The sequence below is a fragment of the Halichoerus grypus genome, chromosome 7 (genome assembly GCF_964656455.1).
Source record: "Halichoerus grypus chromosome 7, mHalGry1.hap1.1, whole genome shotgun sequence".
Taxonomy (NCBI): Eukaryota; Metazoa; Chordata; class Mammalia; order Carnivora; family Phocidae; genus Halichoerus; species Halichoerus grypus.
Genome location: NC_135718.1, coordinates 44,688,064 through 44,707,646, shown reverse-complemented (window position 1 = coordinate 44,707,646; position 19,583 = coordinate 44,688,064). Strand labels below are relative to the sequence as shown.

General features: G+C 39.4%; 1 protein-coding gene across 7 annotated transcripts in view; it reads left to right on the top strand.

Moving 5' to 3' along the window:
* The window catches only part of NRG3 (neuregulin 3), a 998,799-nt gene that overhangs the window by 959,571 nt on the left and 19,645 nt on the right, over positions 1–19,583 (top strand). For all 7 annotated transcript variants that reach the window (XM_078077499.1, XM_078077497.1, XM_078077498.1 and 4 more), the window contains exons 5-6: positions 6,772–6,874; positions 13,049–13,175. In XM_078077499.1, coding sequence (XP_077933625.1) covers positions 6,772–6,874; positions 13,049–13,175 — 230 coding nt within the window. The remainder of the gene's footprint in view (positions 1–6,771; positions 6,875–13,048; positions 13,176–19,583) is intronic.

Genomic DNA, 19,583 nt, shown 5'->3' with positions numbered 1-19,583 from the left:
TCAGTTACCAAGAGTAAAAGTATAAGGCATCATGAGTAAAAAAAATGACGTAAAAGTAAATTCCTTCAGTAAATTCCCAGGGCATAGGCGGTGGGGACCAGAGACAGCCAGTCACTGACTGCCTAGAGATAAGGCTAGCTTTCCATAAGAGAAGTAGAGTATTTTAAAGGCCTATTTTTAATGTGAACACTGGCTTTAGGAAAAAAAGCGGGGGCGGGGGGGGAAGGAAAGTAGCATTTTGTGCATCAATTGTATGCCATCTATTATCCTAGACACTTTCTCTGTGCTCTCTTATTGAATCCCTAAACAAATATGGGAGGTATGTAATGTTTTCCCCATTTTATTTATAAAGACAATGGATAGGAGAGGATAAAGACAATTGTAGCTGGTGTTTACACCCAAGCATACCCACCAGCCAACCATACTGTTCCCTGAGTGAGATGGGCTCCCATTTATCCTTCCAGAGTCTCAGACCAGCTGCTTGCCAGAAGGATTTTTTCCACTGGGCCAATGTCAGTTTCTGAAACTTCACCATACTTTACTTTCTCTAGTTTCACCTTTATAGCCTGAAATATGATCCTATAAAAAGAGAAGAGTGAGTTCTGTGCATTAGAGAAAAGGAAAAGGAACAGAGTTGGAAGCTGGAGAACAATGGAAACATCCTTTACCATTCTTATTTAACCAAAGGTTGGCTCTGTCCTCAAAAATGACTTTATAATCTGGGTTTTTAAAAATGGAGTGCAGCAATGTTGACATCCCATAGAATAATAATAACAGTTACCATGTATTAGATAGAACCAAGTTAAACTGCCAATTATTACCAGTTATTGCCTCCACCCATGGCAATTTTATATAGTTCAGCCTAATATTGAGTGAGCAGAGTTAGGTATGGCAACACACTGTGTGTCTTAACTCATTCAATCCTCACAACGTCTCTATAACGAAGTTAGTGGTAGCCTCAAGTTACAAAGAAGGCATTCCTTTCTGGAATTAGGCTGGAATTCTAGCTTCTGCATCCAGGCTGAAGCGGTAGAAGACAGGGCAGGTTTGGGAAAGGTACATATGCCTTGCAGTACATGAAAGATATGTGACAGAGTTCCCAGAGAGTTATGGGGCTACCTTCATGATTCCTCTAAAAAAGCTCATGCAGTTGCTCAGTGACCTCTATGTCCCTAAATTAAAGGACATTATCTTATTTGGCCCCTCAGAAGCATTCAGTAGTCTGAAATTTTAGAAAAACCCTTTTTATTTTCTTCCATGCTATTATCATGTTTAGTTACTGTGGTTATTTGGAGGATATTCTTTTTCCTTTTTTGCTTTGCCTGGTTCCTTTTTCATCTCCTCTATAGGATATTCCTTCTCTGCCCTCCCATGAAATTTTGGAGTCCTTCAAAGCTCTATCTCAGACACTCTTCTCTTATTACTCTGTGTTTTCTCCTGGGCCATCTTATCAAAACACTTGGTTGCGGTTATATGCATAACCCGTAATTTTATATCCAGAACCCTGTCACCCCCTCTTAGCCTAGATCTGCATATTTAAATGTCTACTTTACATCTCTACTTAGATGTCATACAGGCTTTCAAAACTCACCAACTCCAAAACTGAGTTTGTTATCTTTCCTTCCAAGTTTGAACCTCCTCCAAAATATGCTATCTTAGTTAAGAACATCAGTGTTTAGTGCCTTAAGTATTTCAGTCTAAGTGCTTTTTACTTCTGTTTACTCCTCTCTCCACCATGGTTGTTACTACTCTCGTACAAACATCCATCATATCTTACCTGAGCTGATTTAATATCCTCCTAACAGGATTCTGCATTTATTTTATTCCTTCTAATCTTTCCTGCATATTGCATATAAAATGAATGTAAATATTATCACATCACATTCTTCTCCTTTCAAATCCTTCAGCACCTTTCTGCTGTTGTGGTGACTTGTTGATTGTACACTGCGTGCACGTTGCCTCTGTGTTGTTCTGCTCAGCTGCTAAGGAAAATGACTTGTACAAAGGCCCTTTGGTAGTAGATAACTTCCAGATTCCTGAACATGCCATTTTATCTCCTACCCCAGGGCCTATGCACAAGCTGTTTCCTTTTCCTGGACCACTCTCCCCATCCCCATTACTCTTACCTGGTTTCTAATATTATATCGGAGATCTCTGATCTCTGGCTTCTATGACTAGGTCAGTTTTCCATAAAATATGCTTTTGTAGCATTGTCTAGTTCCTTATTATAACATTGATTACCCTCAGTATTTCATAACACTGCCTTTATTCAGATAGGAAATTAAAGTTTATAAAGGTAAAGTAATATATCTGTGGTTACTCATATTGAAAGTGGCTAAAATTAAACTCAAATCCAAAATTGCCAGGCTCCCAACCCTTTGTTTCTTGCACCTCACCCATGCTAGCTCTTGTGTAACAGTCTATGAATCAAAGGCATTGAGTGCTATCACCGAACTACACCTGGGTCTATAAATTCACTCACAGTCTTTAGAGTTTTAATTTCACTCTTGATTTAAACTCAGAATTGATTTTGTGCATTTCCCCAGGCTATATTTGACTAGCTTCAAATAAGAACAAAAACAGTACCTAGATTTTATGTGGAAATCATTCAGTTTAGTAGTCTTATTTTTTTTTTGTTTTAATGGGTATTATTATCCATCATTTTCATAATTCTTTTTATTGGCAGAGGCAGGGTGAGGTAGATTATCATATTCAAGTCACACTTATTCCATTATAGTCATCAACTGACAAAAACTAAGTGAGATGAAATTCTCTATGGTTGGTACAACTACTTGTTTCCAAGTTCGATTGGAAAATTGAGTGGGCTTAAAAATGTGGGAATGGAAAAGATGACATTCTTTAAGATGGCAATATGCCCGAACAAGGTCTCAGTGACACATTTTTTATTCCTTTAATTTGAATTTTGCCACATTAAAAATATCAACTAAGGCTTGCCAGAGCCACATGATTGTCCCTCTCCATTTCTTCAGAAATTAGGCTTAAATTCTGTTTTCTGATACTTTAGTCTGAATAAAATGGAAATAGAGCCTAAGATGGGAGTGAAGAAGGGATAGTGATAAGAAAAATGAAAATAAGCCCTAGAAATCAGACTCTGTGCATATAGGTTTTCATCCAGGTCTGTTGTGTCTGATATCTATTTGCCTAATTAAAGATGAATTACTGCAATTGACTTTGCTGTTAGAGGAACACCACAAGTCATGGACTCATTTCAGCTGGCTCTGGAAGCTTCTGGGTCATATTGAAAGAATCGCAGAAAGTCATGGTGTGGGGAATTCTATGTCCATGAACCAGCCTTCAGCCTAGTTTTCTGGCTACAAATTGGCATCAACACTGAGTGAAGCTAGGCCAGAATGAAAAACCAGGCAGTTTACCAGTGCAGGGAGGGAGAGTGTTGAGAACAATACTCAAATCCAACACATAGGGTGTCTTCCTGGAGCCTGACCAGGCAACCTGAAAATCACCCAAAAAAACAGGGGCTGGCAAATAGATGATATGGAAAAGAAAATGAACCATGAGTATCTACCTGTCAGTAGATTATGCTACAATACCCACTGAGGCCTGGAAACCCATGGCTTCACCATTTTTCCTTATGACACTTTGCCCTCTGAAAAGGACTTTGAGAGTACAGCGTCACACAGTGAGGAGGCCAGGTTTGGATGGGAAAGCCCCACTGAGAGGAGCCAGGTCTAGATCTCAGGAATGGGTAGGGTCATTTGCAGGTGGTCGCTCAGGAGAGGAGGATTTGCAGGAAGCGAGGGAGGACGTAGTACGGATAAAAGAGAAGTAATAAACCTGAAGAACATCCCCAGGTGAGACTTGATGTATCATACACAACTTAAAGCAGAAAATCCCTCTAAAGGCAGAAATATCCACTTATTCCCTAGGCAATAAGTCTTACAGTGTCAACTATGTAAGAAGCATTGCACTAGGTGTTGGGGAAATAGCGAATCAAACAAATAGATCAACAAAAACATGGCCCCTTGCACCAATGAAGTTTACAGTGCAGTGCAAGATTTTTTTGAGATAACGACACTTAATTTGAGACCAAAAAGGTGAGTAGACATTTAAAGGACAAATATAAGAATAATATTCAGGAGAGAGAAAGAGAGGAGTATGTATTGAGACTCTGAAGAGTTGAATGTTAGACATGGTGGAAGAAAAAGACACTGGTTAGTATGGGTGGACAATGTTGTATCAAGCATGTATTTTTTTATATTATGTCTATACTTCTATATTCCCTGTATTCTTTCGTCCCCCAGGATTAATATTTTGCTACTATACTTGCTACTGTATTTGCTACGTAAAATAAAGCACTTACATGAAACTTATCATTTGATACATTTTGACATAAGTATTCATCATGAGAACATCATCACATTTGAGACAATGAGCATATCTATGACTCTCCAGTGTCTCCTCATGTCACTTTGTGGTCTCTTTCCTCTATTCCTCCCTACTCCTGACCCCAGCTATCCACTCATGCTTTCTGCTACTATGGATTAGTTTCCATTTTCCAGGATTTTTTTTTAAGATTTTATTTACTTATTTGAGAGAGAGACAGAGATAGCAACAGAGATAGTGAGAGAGAGCATGAGTGGGGAGGAAAGGGAGAATCAGGCTCCCCACTGAGCAGGAAGCCTGACTCAGGACTCAATCCCAGGACCCTGGGATCATGATCTGAGCCGAAGGCAGGTGCTTAAACTACTGAGCCACTCAGGCATGCCTCCATTTTCCAGGATTTTATATAACTGGAATAACACAACAGATACTTTTTCTTGTCTGATTTATTGCACTCAAACTAGTTATTCTGAGATTCATGTGTAGATTTGCTTATGTCACTAATTCATTCCTTTTTATTGCTAAGTGAGATTCCATTGTATGGCTATACCACAGTTTGTTTATTCATTTACCTGCTTGCTAATTGGCTTTTGGATTATTCCAGGTTTTTTGTTTTTTGTGTTTTTTTTGCTATTGCAAGTAAAGCTGCTATGAATATTTATGTACATAATGAACATATGCTTGCATTAGTCTTGGGTAAATACTTAGGAATGGAATGGCTTTGTCATAAGGTAGGTATGTGCTTAACTTTCTATGAAACTATTTTTTAAGTGCTTATACCATTTTTCATTTCTACCAGAAGTACATGAGAATACAAATTGTTCACACCCTTGGTATGGTCAGCCTTTAATATTAGTGATTCTAGTAGCGATGCCATGTGTCTCATTATAGTTTAATTTTCAACTCTACAATGGCTAATGATGTTGAGTATCTTTTTATTTGTTCTTGTTTATTTGTTCTATTCAGTGGTTCTCAAAGTATATTTCACAGACCAGCAACATCAGAATCACCTTGGAAACCTTGGAACTTTAAAAAAAATGCAAATATTCTGTCTCCACTTCATACCTGCTAAATCAGTAACTCTAGGAGAGAAAGTAGGTGGCAATCCGTTCTTCAGTAGTTCTCAAGGTGACTCCAATGCACTGTAAAGTTTGAGAACTACTGCACTATGTTAAAAGAGAAACAAAAAGAATAGATACAAATGCAGTTAATTTTGTGTATTTTGTGTTATAAGTAGAGATGATTTATACTATTCAGACTTCCTTTTCTTTATAACATATATAGGGAGATCTGAAAGTGAGGGAGAGTAAGTCAGATGTTTGAGTAATATGGAGGAGGTATGGGTAACCATTAGAAAAATGGAGAAGCAGGCTGATGAGGTCATTAGTCACTATTAGATGTCTACTTAAGTAATGCCATTGTCAACTTTTATTGCTGCCCATCTTCCTGATTGTATAATCTTCTCTCCCAGTTCTGAGCTGCTCAAGGTAGAGGTATGAAAAAGGCAGCCTCTTGGATTTGTATGCAGTTATTCAGCCAAATGGGTTAAAGGGGAAGAGAAAGAGATCAGTAGTTGAGGGTATTTGCAAGAGAGTGAATGAGTGTAATCATGGATCATAGTCTCTCTGTGTAAAAAAGAAAGAAAATGAAGACAAGAGAAGAATAATTAACAGATAGAAAGTTCTGAGACCTATAGATAAAAAGGTCTTGATGAGCTGGAAGAACTGCTTCAATAGACATACTTCAGAAATGAGCTGGGAGTGTAAATGGTAATGGCTAAAAAGTGACATGCTTATTTTTGAATTCTTATTTTTTTGTGATAAGAAGCTATAAGATATGACCTTGGTAATGGAGGTTGAGATTACTGTGCCAGATCATTGGTATTGAAGTAGTCAAGAATGGGTGAATAAATATTCACATACATATTGAGGTTCTCTTTCATTAGTGATGTCAGTCATAATAGTGGATGGATGAATGGGAGACAGACAGCCGAGGACCAAATCAGAAAATACAGTGGCATCGGTATCACATAAAATAAATTGGAAGTCATCACTGGCACAGGAAAATTCTGGCGGACACATATTTCTTTCTCTGGAAGGTTATTTGGGGCCCCATAATTTCAAAAACATATGTCCCAGTATGTGCTAAATTTATGGAATGCCTTTTGATAATAAGATTCATCATTGTGCTATATGTGTATAAGTGTGTTTTAACCATGCATATACAAAAAATAACAACCAGCTAGCCTGGAGATGATTGCAAAGAAATTGAATCATAATAACTTCCTCGTGTTTTCTTATTCATGACAGGGAAAAAAAGTTTGCTTTGAAAAGCTCCTACCAACTCAGAAGTCCAAGGATAGAAATTGTGCCCTGCTAACATCCATTCTAATTCTGTTTTTCAAATTCACAGAGAGTGAAGAAGTGTATCAAAGGCAGGTGCTGTCAATTTCATGTATCATCTTTGGAATTGTCATCGTGGGCATGTTCTGTGCAGCATTCTACTTCAAAAGCAAGTAAGACCATCTCTCTCAAGTGTTAAAAGGTTACTTCTCAGAGGAAGCACTTTGTCTTTCTTTAACTTCACAGTCTCTGCTCCAGGCAGAGGGATCTTGTGCAAATGGGTCCATCAAACATCTACAAATGACTTAGAATCTCTTATAGACTGTGGGGAGTATATGCAGCATGTGCGTGCGCGCACGTGCGTGCGTGTGTGTGTGTGTGTGTGTGGTTTCTCTTTGGTGCACATAGTGATCATTCCTCTCTGTGATCATGAACACTCCATGTTCTTTGCAGTTTCTGATTACCTGCCAAAAGTAACGGCTCAGTATCTACCTATCACTGCGGGGTTAACACTTCTGAATAGAGAGGTCACTGGTGTAGACCTAAGTATTGTCAACAAATACTAGACTTTTTTGGAAAAAAAAAACCCACACTTTTCCTTTCATAGTATTTTTACCTGATACCCATAAAGGTTTCAGCCAATTATGAAATATGAATACTATAAGATCTACTTTGTTTCATCAATTGGTAAGCACATCTCGAATATCCCCCATACTTACCCTGCTAAGAAATCAAAACTTCTGTGGTACCTGGCTGCTCAGTCAGAAGAGCATGTGGCTCCTGTCTTAGGGTTGTGAGTTTGAGCCTGACATTGGGTGTAGAGATTACTTAAGTAAATAAATACATAAACTTAAAAAAAAGAAACCAAAACTTTTGCTATGATAAAGGTGCTAACTTTGACTAATAAAGTATAATAAAATATATACATACCTATATATACATACAAATATATTTAATCCAAAATGGACTTTGATAAAGGTGTTTTATTTATGGAAATTTTATTTAAGTCATGCAAGACTTAAGAAGTTGGCGCAGATTCTATTCCTACAGCTTGTCTGAAATGCAAGCCAATGTGTAATTGCTTTTCATTGGACCTATATTTGTCTACACATTTGCTCTTCTAAAAATGGATCCATTTCCAGATATGGTCTATGACACCTGTCTGCATGTTGTATATGTTGATCTTTAAAAAGAACAGCAATTATGATTTTAAAAAATAATGGAAACTCGGGTATGAATCCATAATTACTAACTATTATTTTTTAATGAACTATTTCAGAATAGGTTTAGATTTTCAGAATTACTGTGAAAATAGTACAGATAGATCCCACATAACCCAGACCCAGTTTCCCCTAATACTAATGTCTTATATTAGTATGTTGCATTTGTCACAATGAATGAATGAAATAATATTCAGACTGAAGTTCATACTTCCAGATATCCTTAGCTTTTACCTAATGCACTTTGTTCCAGGCCCCCATCTAGGATACCACATCATATTTAATTGTTGCATCTCCTAGGCAACTCTTGGCTGTGACAGTTATTAGTGTTCATTTTTGAGAACCCTTTGTCAGGGACACTGGGCTTATCCCCCATTCCTCACAACAATTGGAATTGTTCATTATTGCTGCACTTTTCAAATAATAACAGAAGTTAATTTTAAAATATTAATTTGTCAAAGCCACACAGATGGGGTCTTTGAATTTCCCCAGTCCTAGTTGAAATTGCATGCTCCAAACCACTCTACCACATTGGCTCCCACGGTTCTCCTGCTGGATGGTGGAAGGTGAAACTATTTAGGGTGAATAATCAGGATTATCATGCCCTGGTGCCGCCCATAATGCTTGGCGTCCTCTAGGGAGCTTACGTGATATATGGTCAGGATTTTACATGCCTCACTCAACACCTGCATTCAAATCACCGGGATGCCACTTGCTTTTTGTGTATTATTAGGCAAATTGCATCCAGTCCTTCAGCCTCGGTTTCCTTTTTGGTAAAATATGGCCAAAAATAATACTTACCTTATAGAATTTGTCAGGGATTAATGGGATAGCATTGTATAGAGCATAGCATGGTGTTCCAAAGAGTAAATAATGAAGGCTTGCTATGGTTAACACCTACGGTTTTCCACACTGGAACTGAGAGGCTGGGTAACTACAGAGTGAAGAGCATGCACCGGAGCACGAGAGGGGTAATCACACGCCGCAGGGCATTCGAAGGGTCTCCCTGCAAGTGCTGTGTACAGGAAAGAAATTGTGTATTTAACAATAAGCAAATTACCATCAAGTGGTGGTTAATCACTTATTTTTAGAGTATAATTTGTAGTTGTACCACATGTAAGGGAAAGACTGATTATGACAATCACAAGAACGGAGAGCAGCTGGATGACTCAAGGACCTCCATCTTCAGGGCTGTCAATCTCTCCCTCTCCAGGCAGCACGTGGGCTCTGAGACAAACACCTCCTCCTGGGGCTCAGTGAGGTGTGGGGGTTTAATGTAAACACTGTGCAACATCATTCATTCTGGGGGACTTCCAGAACTGAGCCACGGGAGGAACACTAATCAGGATGTTGTCTTTCTGCCTGCCCAGCTGGGACACATTTTTATTAAAAATTAAATAAATAAGAAAATGTGAGAATAATAAAGTAATACTAAAAATTGAAGGCTATTCCGAGTGGAATTATATTTCTCATTAGAGACCTAGAGTGTATTTCCTTCTAGCACAATTTCCAGGCAGGGTCTTCCTTTATTTTTCTTTGCCGGGGAGGAGTGCTACACCTCACACCAAGCATCTAATCTATATAGCTGAAAGCAGTGTAAATTTTTATATCACACTTGCACATGTGTCTTTCCACTCGCTCCTGGAATTCTAATTCCCATCCCCAGATCTCAGGGATAATAGCATAGGCAGACTCTACCTTGATCTTTCCTTACTTTCACACATACCATAAGGTTGTTAATATGTGTATCATTTGTTTGACTTCATCTTGGAAGTGCCAAGTCTTCTATGGTTCTAGGAACTCTCCATCATTGGTTTTTAAATAAATGCACTCAAACCAGCATTCTGTATACTGGGATATACAGTTTCTAGCCAGAGAAAGTCAGGAGTTACCCAAAAGCTCATATTCCCTTGGATCATTTATATTTTAGTTCCAGTAATTCCTCAGATCTACCACTCTGGTCCTTTGTCCATTGTCTTGTGACCCTTGGTATGGCATTACCTCACCACATGGAATATTATAGCAAATTGTTGGATGAAAGTTTGAAGGTAGATAACATGATGAGGTAGAAGTGATCAACACCTTCTTGGATTTAGAGGCTTTTCTGAGTTAACTGAACCTGCACAACTCTAAAGGACACAATGAAAGAAATTATCTTCTCGTCACTTCCAATAAGCCCATATAGTCCCATAAGTGGTTAATGGGACTATTAGTTGAGCTATTCAAATCTGGCTGATGGGGCTCACGTGGCAACTATAAATTCTTCTAGGTTTCTTTTTACTTTCAACTCATATGGGTAAGAAGTGTGAGGCTGCCTGTAGGAGTCCTTAGTAGACTTGGGAAGTGCAAGACACAATTCAACTCTAAAAAACGGAATTGGGATAGGAGAGGAGATGTTCCAGGAGACAGAAGCTAGGACAAATAATGATCATGACCGGGAAAAACAGGAGGAAAAAGGAAAAATGGTGCTCCCAGTAAAAACCAGCCCTGACTATAGGTATCACTCTCGGAAGTCAAAGATAGCAAGGAAAGCCTGTTAAAGACAGGCAGCGAATGCTCTGATATGCAGCTTTGATTCTCTTGAGCAGTGAAGATCTTAGCCCTCCAGTTGCTAAAACAAATATGATCCAAAGAGCCTCCCTTAATAAAAATCCTGCATGCTGTCTCCCTCTCAGTGCCTGCTTCCCCAGGAACCCATCCCACAACATTACCAGTAATGCCAACCAGTGGACTTGTGATGCCTGATATTCCACAACTTACATGCCATTTCTTTCTGATGAACTGGACCAGAGAAACTTAAATCTCAACGAACTATAAAATGTTAACACTGACATTGTTAGGCTAGTAGGGTTCTAGTGTACAATGCCCGTATCTTGTCTTTCCCAGAGCATCGACTCCTGTGAGAGAGCTAATGGTATTTTAATCAGACACCTCTCCTGTCCTGGTTCCCATTTGCTGGGTGAGGGAGGAAAGAGCAAAAATATGTGTGTTTGGGACAGGGTAGGGATGATACCTTTCTGGTTCAGAAAGGAAAGCCTGTTTATCCTGGAATATTAGTGAGTGGGGACTTCAGTGAGAAGCCAGTAAAGGAAGGCAAATTATATAAGGACTTAGGAAACTGCAGTCACGCGTTTTTATGAGGAAAATTCCTCCAGAAGTCGGCATTTCCCGGACACTGAATTACAGAATTACTGAACAGATAGTTAATGTTTCTACTATTTAATCCTTCAGAGAGTAACTGGGTCTTCACTCTGTGCCAAGCCCCCTTTACTGCCTCATGATAATTTACTTGGGCAGAACCTCCTGATCTCCTGTTTCCTTCATCAATGAATCCCTGATGGGATTTTGTGGCTATAATGTGCTTCATAAAATGCTGATATGATAGATTTATTTTTAACAATAGGCTACAGGTTAGCTCTTAGGAAATAGATATATTATTACAACTGAATTAAAGCAACTAAAGGTACTAGAGATAAAAGCCCCCCAAACAATTGAAAAGATAAAAGAAATTTTTAAACAAACAGAGCTACATCACTGCTATTATAAATTCAAAAGAGTTAATGATGCTCAGAACTTCCAAATCTGGTAGCAAACACTGTCACTTGCTTGTGAGAGATGCAATTAATACCATCCTTTCTTTTATCTTTGAGCCAATGTTCTAATTTCTCTGTAGGATCTGCCCATACAACTAAGCTTGCTAAACGATGAGAAGGGGAGCAGATCAACACCTTACAGGTGTTCTCATATTCAGTTTCTACAGTACCCATGGAAGTTAGCTTCTACAACACCATGCACAGATGAGGAAACTGAGCCTCAGAGAAGTTTAGGAAAACAGTCATTTCAATTTAGGAAATCAAAATAGAAGTGGTGGGTGGCAGTGCTGGGATTCAAATCCCAGTCCCTCTGATACCCAAGTCCATTCTCAGGAAAAGTTCTCTGCAGGAAACCGTGCACATACTCCACCAAAGGCTCTATCTTTGACAGGGATCTTAGGAAGAGTTAAAAGTTCGGGGTGAGCAGGATGATTCTGCAATGTGTGTGTGTGTGTGTGTATGTGTGTGTGTGTGTGTGTATGTTTATGGGCACTGAGTCTTCTGCTGATATATAATTACTGTAAAGCCCTTGGAAGAGAGCAGCTAATAAGGGAGTAGTTTGTTGCATCCTTCTGGTGTAGCCACTGTATGACTTAAGCAACAGTCACCCACATATGCAGGCAAGAGTACTTTACTCAGAGTCTGAAACTCAAGAATAGTCTCAGTCTTTCCACTGAGAAGCCGTGGAAATATGGGCAAGTGGTTTGACAGTCCCAAGTGGTGGTTGAGAGTACAGAGTATGCAGCCAGATGGGCTGGGTTCAAATTCAGCTCCACCACTTACTAGCAATGTGACTCTGGAAAAATTATTTAACTTCTCTGTGCCTCAGTTTCCTCATATATTAAGTGAGTATAGGTTAATGCCTCATCACACAGAATTATCGTGAAGAATAAGTGAGTTGATACATGGAAAACGCTTAAAATGATGCTTGGCACATAGCAGATGTTCTTTCAAGACTTAACTATATTTTTATTATTATTTACAAAGTAGAAATAAAAATATTTACATTCAGGTCTAATGGTAACAATAAATGAGCTATTTCTAAATTGTAGAAGAGAAAATATACTCATGGTATATATGCGGGCTATGCGATCAAGCTACACATGTTTGGAAATGTAAATGTAACAAATAGAGATGTAACTTTGTACTATGTTATATGTGGCTGCTAGGTACAAGCTTCACATTTTTCCACTGGTTACTGCAGAGCATTTCTAATTCTTTACCTCTGAGCACTAAGGGTTAGGGACCTCTTGCATCTCTGGGGGCCAGGATGATGTGTTATGCTTCTGTCTGCCCTTGGCACACCACTGGGTGTGAATCCCAGGATGTTGATAGATAAAACCAGCTTCTCTCCAGATTAGAACTTATCAAATGGGGTTGGTAGGTTGAAAATGAAGGAAGGATGTTCTTTGTTAACTGAGTTTTCCAGCTTTCACAAATGACAAATAGAGATGTTGGGAATGAATGAACCCCCAAAATATGAATAGAACAAACTGATGTAACTATTTATGTGTTTGTTTATTTAAACCTGCAGGAAACAAGCTAAACAAATTCAAGAGCAGCTGAAAGAACCACAAAATGGTAAAAACTATAGCCTCAAAGCATCCAGCACAATGGCAAAGTCAGAGAACTTGGTGAAAAATCATGTCCAGCTGCAAAATGTAAGTTTCCTGTCTATACCTCTGTTCCTCCAACCCACCTCAGTGCTTCCAGTTCAAAGGGGACGGGGAGCGTGGGATCAGACTTGTATATTTTTTTTCAGTACTTTGTAGATTTTTCCTTAAATCATCTTGCAGTTCGGTGTGTAGGCATGTGCACATGTACAAGTTGAAACAGAGAAAAATTAAATCTCAGCTTTTGATTACAATCTGCAATATAAATTAATCTCTAGAAGCAAAAAGAGCTTCATTTGTTTGTTCCATAATGACTATTACATTCTAACTATGTGTTGGAAATTGTGCTGGGGGCCAGGGATACAATGTTCTCTACCTTATGGGAACTTAAATGTGGTAAGAGATACAGACACCAGAACCAGAGGGGGTATGTGGGCTGAGATGGTTGACATTCCAATAGATTGGCGAGGAAACCAAAGGGAGCTGTATGGGTGACATGTTCATCAGCTAGTCAAAGAGACTAGGAAAAACAGGAAAAAAAGAGCCATGGAATGTGTACTATATTCAAGGAACTCCAAGGTAAGGGGTGTGAGAGATGTCAAAGGTACGAGAGGTGGGAAGGGAGAGTTGTATTCTCAGAGTCAGTATGTCCTAATACCAAACCTTAAATAGATAGCAGAACTTGAAATACGAGCTCTTTGAATCCTACATTCTTTCTACAGTTGTTTTAATCACTTCTGAGATACATTACAAAACACTAATTAAAGACAAGCAAATATCATCTAAGACACACTGAAACATTCCTCTCAAGGTAACAATTCTTTGCCCCCATATAAGATTGCACTTCCAGATTCTGAGACACAAAAGGAAGGAACAAAGGCTGTGGTATAAATCTAGTATTTGAGTGTAATAGACAGTCACCCAGGACATATTCATGCCCCTCCCAATGCATAAATCACTGGGAATTTATACATCATTTGTGATTCTAAAAAATCATTACCCAGAAAGTAACCATTTGCTATGCATAACAGATGTACTTAGATGTTTAGTGTGGAATTCATAAATCAGAATTGCTTCCCAGCAAAGTTTTGTTAAACTTGTTATCATAGTTATGTGGGGACTGTTCTTTTCTGTAACAGAAGGGATGGTTTTGCTAATGATTTCTGAGTATTATCTCGCCACCTCACCACACAAATGCAGTGATGGAGGGTTTCAATTCCTTAGCAACTGGACCTGCTGAAGAGAAACAAAGCCAGTCACTAGTTAAGATTGTAAGGACAGATTTTAATCAGTAATGTATTTTTGCATTATGGAAGAAGCTGCAGCGCGAACTGAACTCAACTTCAATTTGTACAGAGGTGACTGGTTGTTTTAAAGGGAGAATGAGGGAATAGAGAGAGGAATCAGTGGGGGCTTGACAGAGTCAGGGAAGTGAAAAATCAGAGTTGGTCAGTGTACTAGTCAGCTGACAACTAATGGAGTTTAGAATTCTGTTACTTCCAGAGACAGGTAGACAGAGGTCCTATCCTTCCTTATTACATTTCAAAGATTTGGCTTTCAGGTCCTTGAGAAAGAAACTCCTGAGTTGTTGGAGATACATATTCATCTCAAAATGACAAAGGGCAGCTTACATTTATAAGCCTTGTTCAAGTAAATGCTCCAAGAAAGGCAGGTCAGGGGCCTTTCCTCCTCCAGCATTGGCTAGAACAAACAGTAAATTCTTTTGGAGACTTTGGAGTTTTTGTTTTTGTTTTGTTTTTCAGGCAGGCGTTTTAAGGAAGGTTAGGGTCATTCTAGGGGTGAAGCCTTGAGCTATTAGAGGCTATTAAAAAACAGAGAAAGAGACTATATTAGAGTTTACTCAAGTCTTTTAACGTGGGGATGAGTGAATGAAGTCATTTGTGCTGGGAATCTGCAGTTCTTAGAGGCCAAAGTTAAGGCGCAGTAGAAAAGAGGGCTCAGAGGAGCCTGTCTAGAGTTTGGTTGGGAAAAGTCTCGGTCAGTCCCTATGCATTTTACAGAGTTGCAGCCAAAACACACATATAGTTTTGTATCCTTCATTTTCACCAAACAGATGATCAATAGCATTTTCTGTCTGCTTTATGCTCTCCACAAACTCATTTGAGAGATAGCATAATTGTCCACAAGGTGGCCACTTCACAATGTCCTCATCCTTCTCTTCTTGTAGACATTCCTGTTCTTTCCTATTGTTTACTATTAAAAGAATACGAAAATAAACTCCTCATTCATATGCATCCCCACCCCTCATTTGATTGGAATGATTAGAATTAGAATAACAAGAAATTACAAAGTGTAGGGGTTGCAACATTTGAAAGACTTTTGGGCACATTGAATTTTCTTTTCTTTTTCTTTCCCTCTCCTCCCCTCTCCGGCCCACCCATACCCACATTTGGTATGTTAGCCAGGGAAGAAGAGGGTGGCCTCAACTAGATCATTCCCACAGGGCCCAAGATAAGATGTGGGAAAGTGTCTTTATATTTCTCCCATTTGGGATAAAGAGAGTATATATAGGACATTTTTTTTCCTCTGACTTGGGGTGTGGTCAGCTAGGACAATACATTTCAAGGGATCATCAGTTTTAGGCTGAGCTGGGAGTTGAGGCAGAGAATAGATAGGAAAGGAAGGCTTGTAAGGACCCTGGAGAAGGAGAGTGAGGTGCATCGAGGAGACACATGCATGCTGGCCATAACATCCTATACTTCGCCTGCTTGGGCCCAAGGGAGGTCCCTTTAACCAGACTAGACTGGAATAAATAAGTTGCTTTCCCACAGGCACGTATCAATTTCAGTGCTAGAAAGCAATGTGGGTCACTACTAGCTTTGTTATACCTTTGTCATCATTTCTTTTGCTAATTTAATAGGAGAACATGGTATTTTTTTAAATTTACATTTAACTATTTGACTGTGTAGTACAATCTTAGTCCATATATTTCTAGTCAAATGTTCAGTCTGGTGAGTTATGTCCCTGCTGATACTCTTGCTCCTATTTTTGTTGTAAGAATCAAATAACAATTGGACTGTAGTTTTTCATGTAGTGTATTATGGGAGAAAATAGTAATGGAGAATATATATCAATAATACATTGGAAAGGAACAGAAAGTTTTAAGAGCATTTGCTCTCCTTCCATTTTATGCTGAAGATATGCAAGGAGAAGTATAGAGGACATCTATGCAGCTGGAAGCCAGGTAGCACTGGTCTGAGGGCAAGCAGTAATCTGATGTGTGGCTCAAATTTTTTGCATGAATATTGAAAAAAGCAAGGGTATTGAAGAAAATTCAGTAAAGCAGTTTTTCTTTGTAGGTCTATTTTTTTTTTCTTCTTCTGGCAAGATCTTTGAGGAAATACCAACGTCAATGTTAAAAGCAAACAATGATAAATGAAATCGTGATCATCATAATAGCAAATATCATGGACTGAGTACATATACAGAATCATGCTAAATGATATAAATACATCGCCTCATTTCGTCCTAACAGCAACGACTTAATTTACACCCCCTATGTGCACAAGAGGGAAATGGGACTCAAAAAAATTTTATCGCTGCCAGACTGCCTGTGTGAGTAGCAGAAAGGCAAACTCACATCTTTATAACTCAGCGGTTCAACAGGGGGCAGTGTTGCCCCAGAGAACTTTTGGCAAAGTCTGGAGAGACTTTGGGTGTTACAGCTTGAGAGGCATCTATGAGCAGAGGGCAGAAGTGCTGATACATATTCCACAATGTACAGGATAGCCCTCCCCCCGCAACAGAAAATTATCCTCCCCAAATATCAAGAGTGGGGAGGAAATCCAGAGTCCAAGCTCAAGTTGCATAGTGCATCCAGTAGGAAATTCTGAATGCCCAGCATAGGAGTTCTATCATTGTTTCTATTACACAAAGGGTGATGGGTTATCCACAAACACTCTAATCCTTGGGAGGGAAAATTTCCTGCTGGGACACCGTATCAGGCAAATCTGTCTTTATTTTATCTTGAAGCCCAGGTTAACTACTTGAAATTCTTTGCAAATTGCAGTGTTTAACAAATGAATTGTCTGCGTCTGGCATTCCCTTAAGTTCATTAAACATTCATGGGGAAGGGTTTCACTTTACAGTCATTTAACAAGATGTGAAACACCTAGTCCAGTGAAGCAACATGATACTCTGGAAACACTTGACTCAGAGGCTGCAGAACTAGACCTGGCAGTGCGGTAGAAGCATCGAGCACCTTACCGTCATTAACAGATGAAGCATTTGTGACTCAGAGAGATGAACTGACCTCATTGACTGTGTCCTGCGTGAGAGAGGGCTAGAGCTAGCATTGTAACTTCCAGCCTGAGCGACACTTCTCAGCCTGATTCAGGGATCAGAAAGAGAAGTCATTAAAAGAGAGATGATCACACTACATCAAAAACTGATGATGTAATGTATGGTGATTAACATAACAATAAAAAATTTAAAAAGAGAGAGAGATGATCCCTTCTCTCTTAAAATCAAGAGAAAATATACCTAAGTGAAAAGTAAGGGAATAAAATTATGTACGCCTTCCCACGCTTTTTTCAAGAACCCTCTCAGGAAAGATAGGTTTAGGGGAGTAACATTCAATGAGGAAGAATTGGAAGATAATATTTGCATGCATTAGGAGAGTCATAAGAATTTAATGCCTAACACAGCCTTGATGATTGGTAGAGAGAGGCATCCATTTATTCTGTAATACTTATTAAACACTTCTCTATGCTGGGCACTGTATGAAGAGCTTACAAACAGAAGAGATGGATCCTGACATCGGGGAGCTCACAGGCTCGTGGTAGAAACAAGTATGTAAGCATATACAGCACTTGTTCTCTAATGTAGATACATGAAGTCACAGAGCTATCAGAGAATGGAAAAGGACATCTGTGATTGTCTGGGGGGAATACTGAATCCTGCCCAAAGTAGGGGACATACGAACTGAGTCTTGGGAGTGAGCTGAAGTTCCATCAGATAGTTGTAAGAGGGTTGGTCAGAAGAGGTAATTGGTAACGTCTTTATAGCATGAATCAACGTTAACTTTGAATAGTTCTGGTTTAAAACTTGATCTCTTGTTGTATATATCAAATTCTAACTTATTGATTCACTATAGATTCATACATTCATCTATTCAAATATATATTAAATATTTAGTAAGGACCAGGCGCTGCATTAAGGGCCAGGGATATAATGATGACCCAAAATGACGGTGTCCTTACTTTCAAGGAGCTTACTGATTACTTCAGGTGAGAGATATTAACCAAAAAATTCCACAACGAATCTGCCAAGGCCTCCAGTCAACAGTGAGTGAACAGTCCTGTTAGAGCTTATAGAAGGCAGGTCTGGGAGCTGACCTGACAATATAAGAATAGCAAAGAGCTCCCTCAGAAGAGGGAATGATGGCATGTGCTCAGTCTCCCTGGCTGAAAGGGGCACATGGTTGAGGTGAGAAGGTGGGTCATAGGGGGTAGGAGTGAGGAGCAGTGCTTGCGACAGCCCGTGCGTAGAAAGTGTATCTTGCTTCCATGGAAATGGCTTGAAGTTTGACTGCAGTTGGTATAGTTCTTCCTGCGTGGGATATGGTGCAAAATTTCCTAACAGCAACAGTGGTCAAGTTGTTTTTAATTACTTGCATCAGAAATCACGCTTTAAAATATACCATAACCACTCATTTTCACCATGCTCTGGGCTCCTGAGTCAGACTTCCAGTAAAGAACATTTTGACACAGACAGAGAGGAGTTGGGAGCAATGCAGAGAGAGAGACAAACATTTAAAACCCTTTAAAAATATCCTCCTTCCTGCCGTTATTGCCTGGGGTTCCAGACCAGGTGATTATCAGCTCTGTCATCACTGCTTTCCAACACAGACACGCTTTCATTTACCCTTCTGACTCCTGCTGCGAGCATCGGGCAGGCCTGGAAACGTCCGCGCTCCACTTCCAACATGAGCCTGCTTCATTTGACAGGTCTGTTGATTTCGGTGCACCATCAACAGTGTGTCAGGAGCAAGGCAGGTGACAGTGCAAACAACAGCGGAGGTCCGCAGCACCCAGGAGCCCCCACGAGGCAAGCTTTTGGGAAAGCCAGTTGGGATGAGTGCTTCGCCAAGAGATAACAGTACTGACCAGGGCCTCTGTGGGTGTTTAAAAGGAAATCAATTCAGCTCATGTTGAAAGGACCAGTGAATGGACCCTGGCATCTCCTTATTAGGTATTAAAGTGACATTTTGAACATAATACCGAATGAGGTTTTAACAAAACAGGTACACACACAAAAAGTCAAGATCTGTATGAGTGCAAGGAAAGAACATGAAGTCACCTACCATACTTTGTAACAGTGTACAGCAATGTTAATGGAAAGGGCCAGACGGGCAGCTTCACTGGAGATATTATCTCATGGATAAAATTATGCAGACCGTAACTCCTCCCAGGGATGGAAGTGTATAAATTTTGG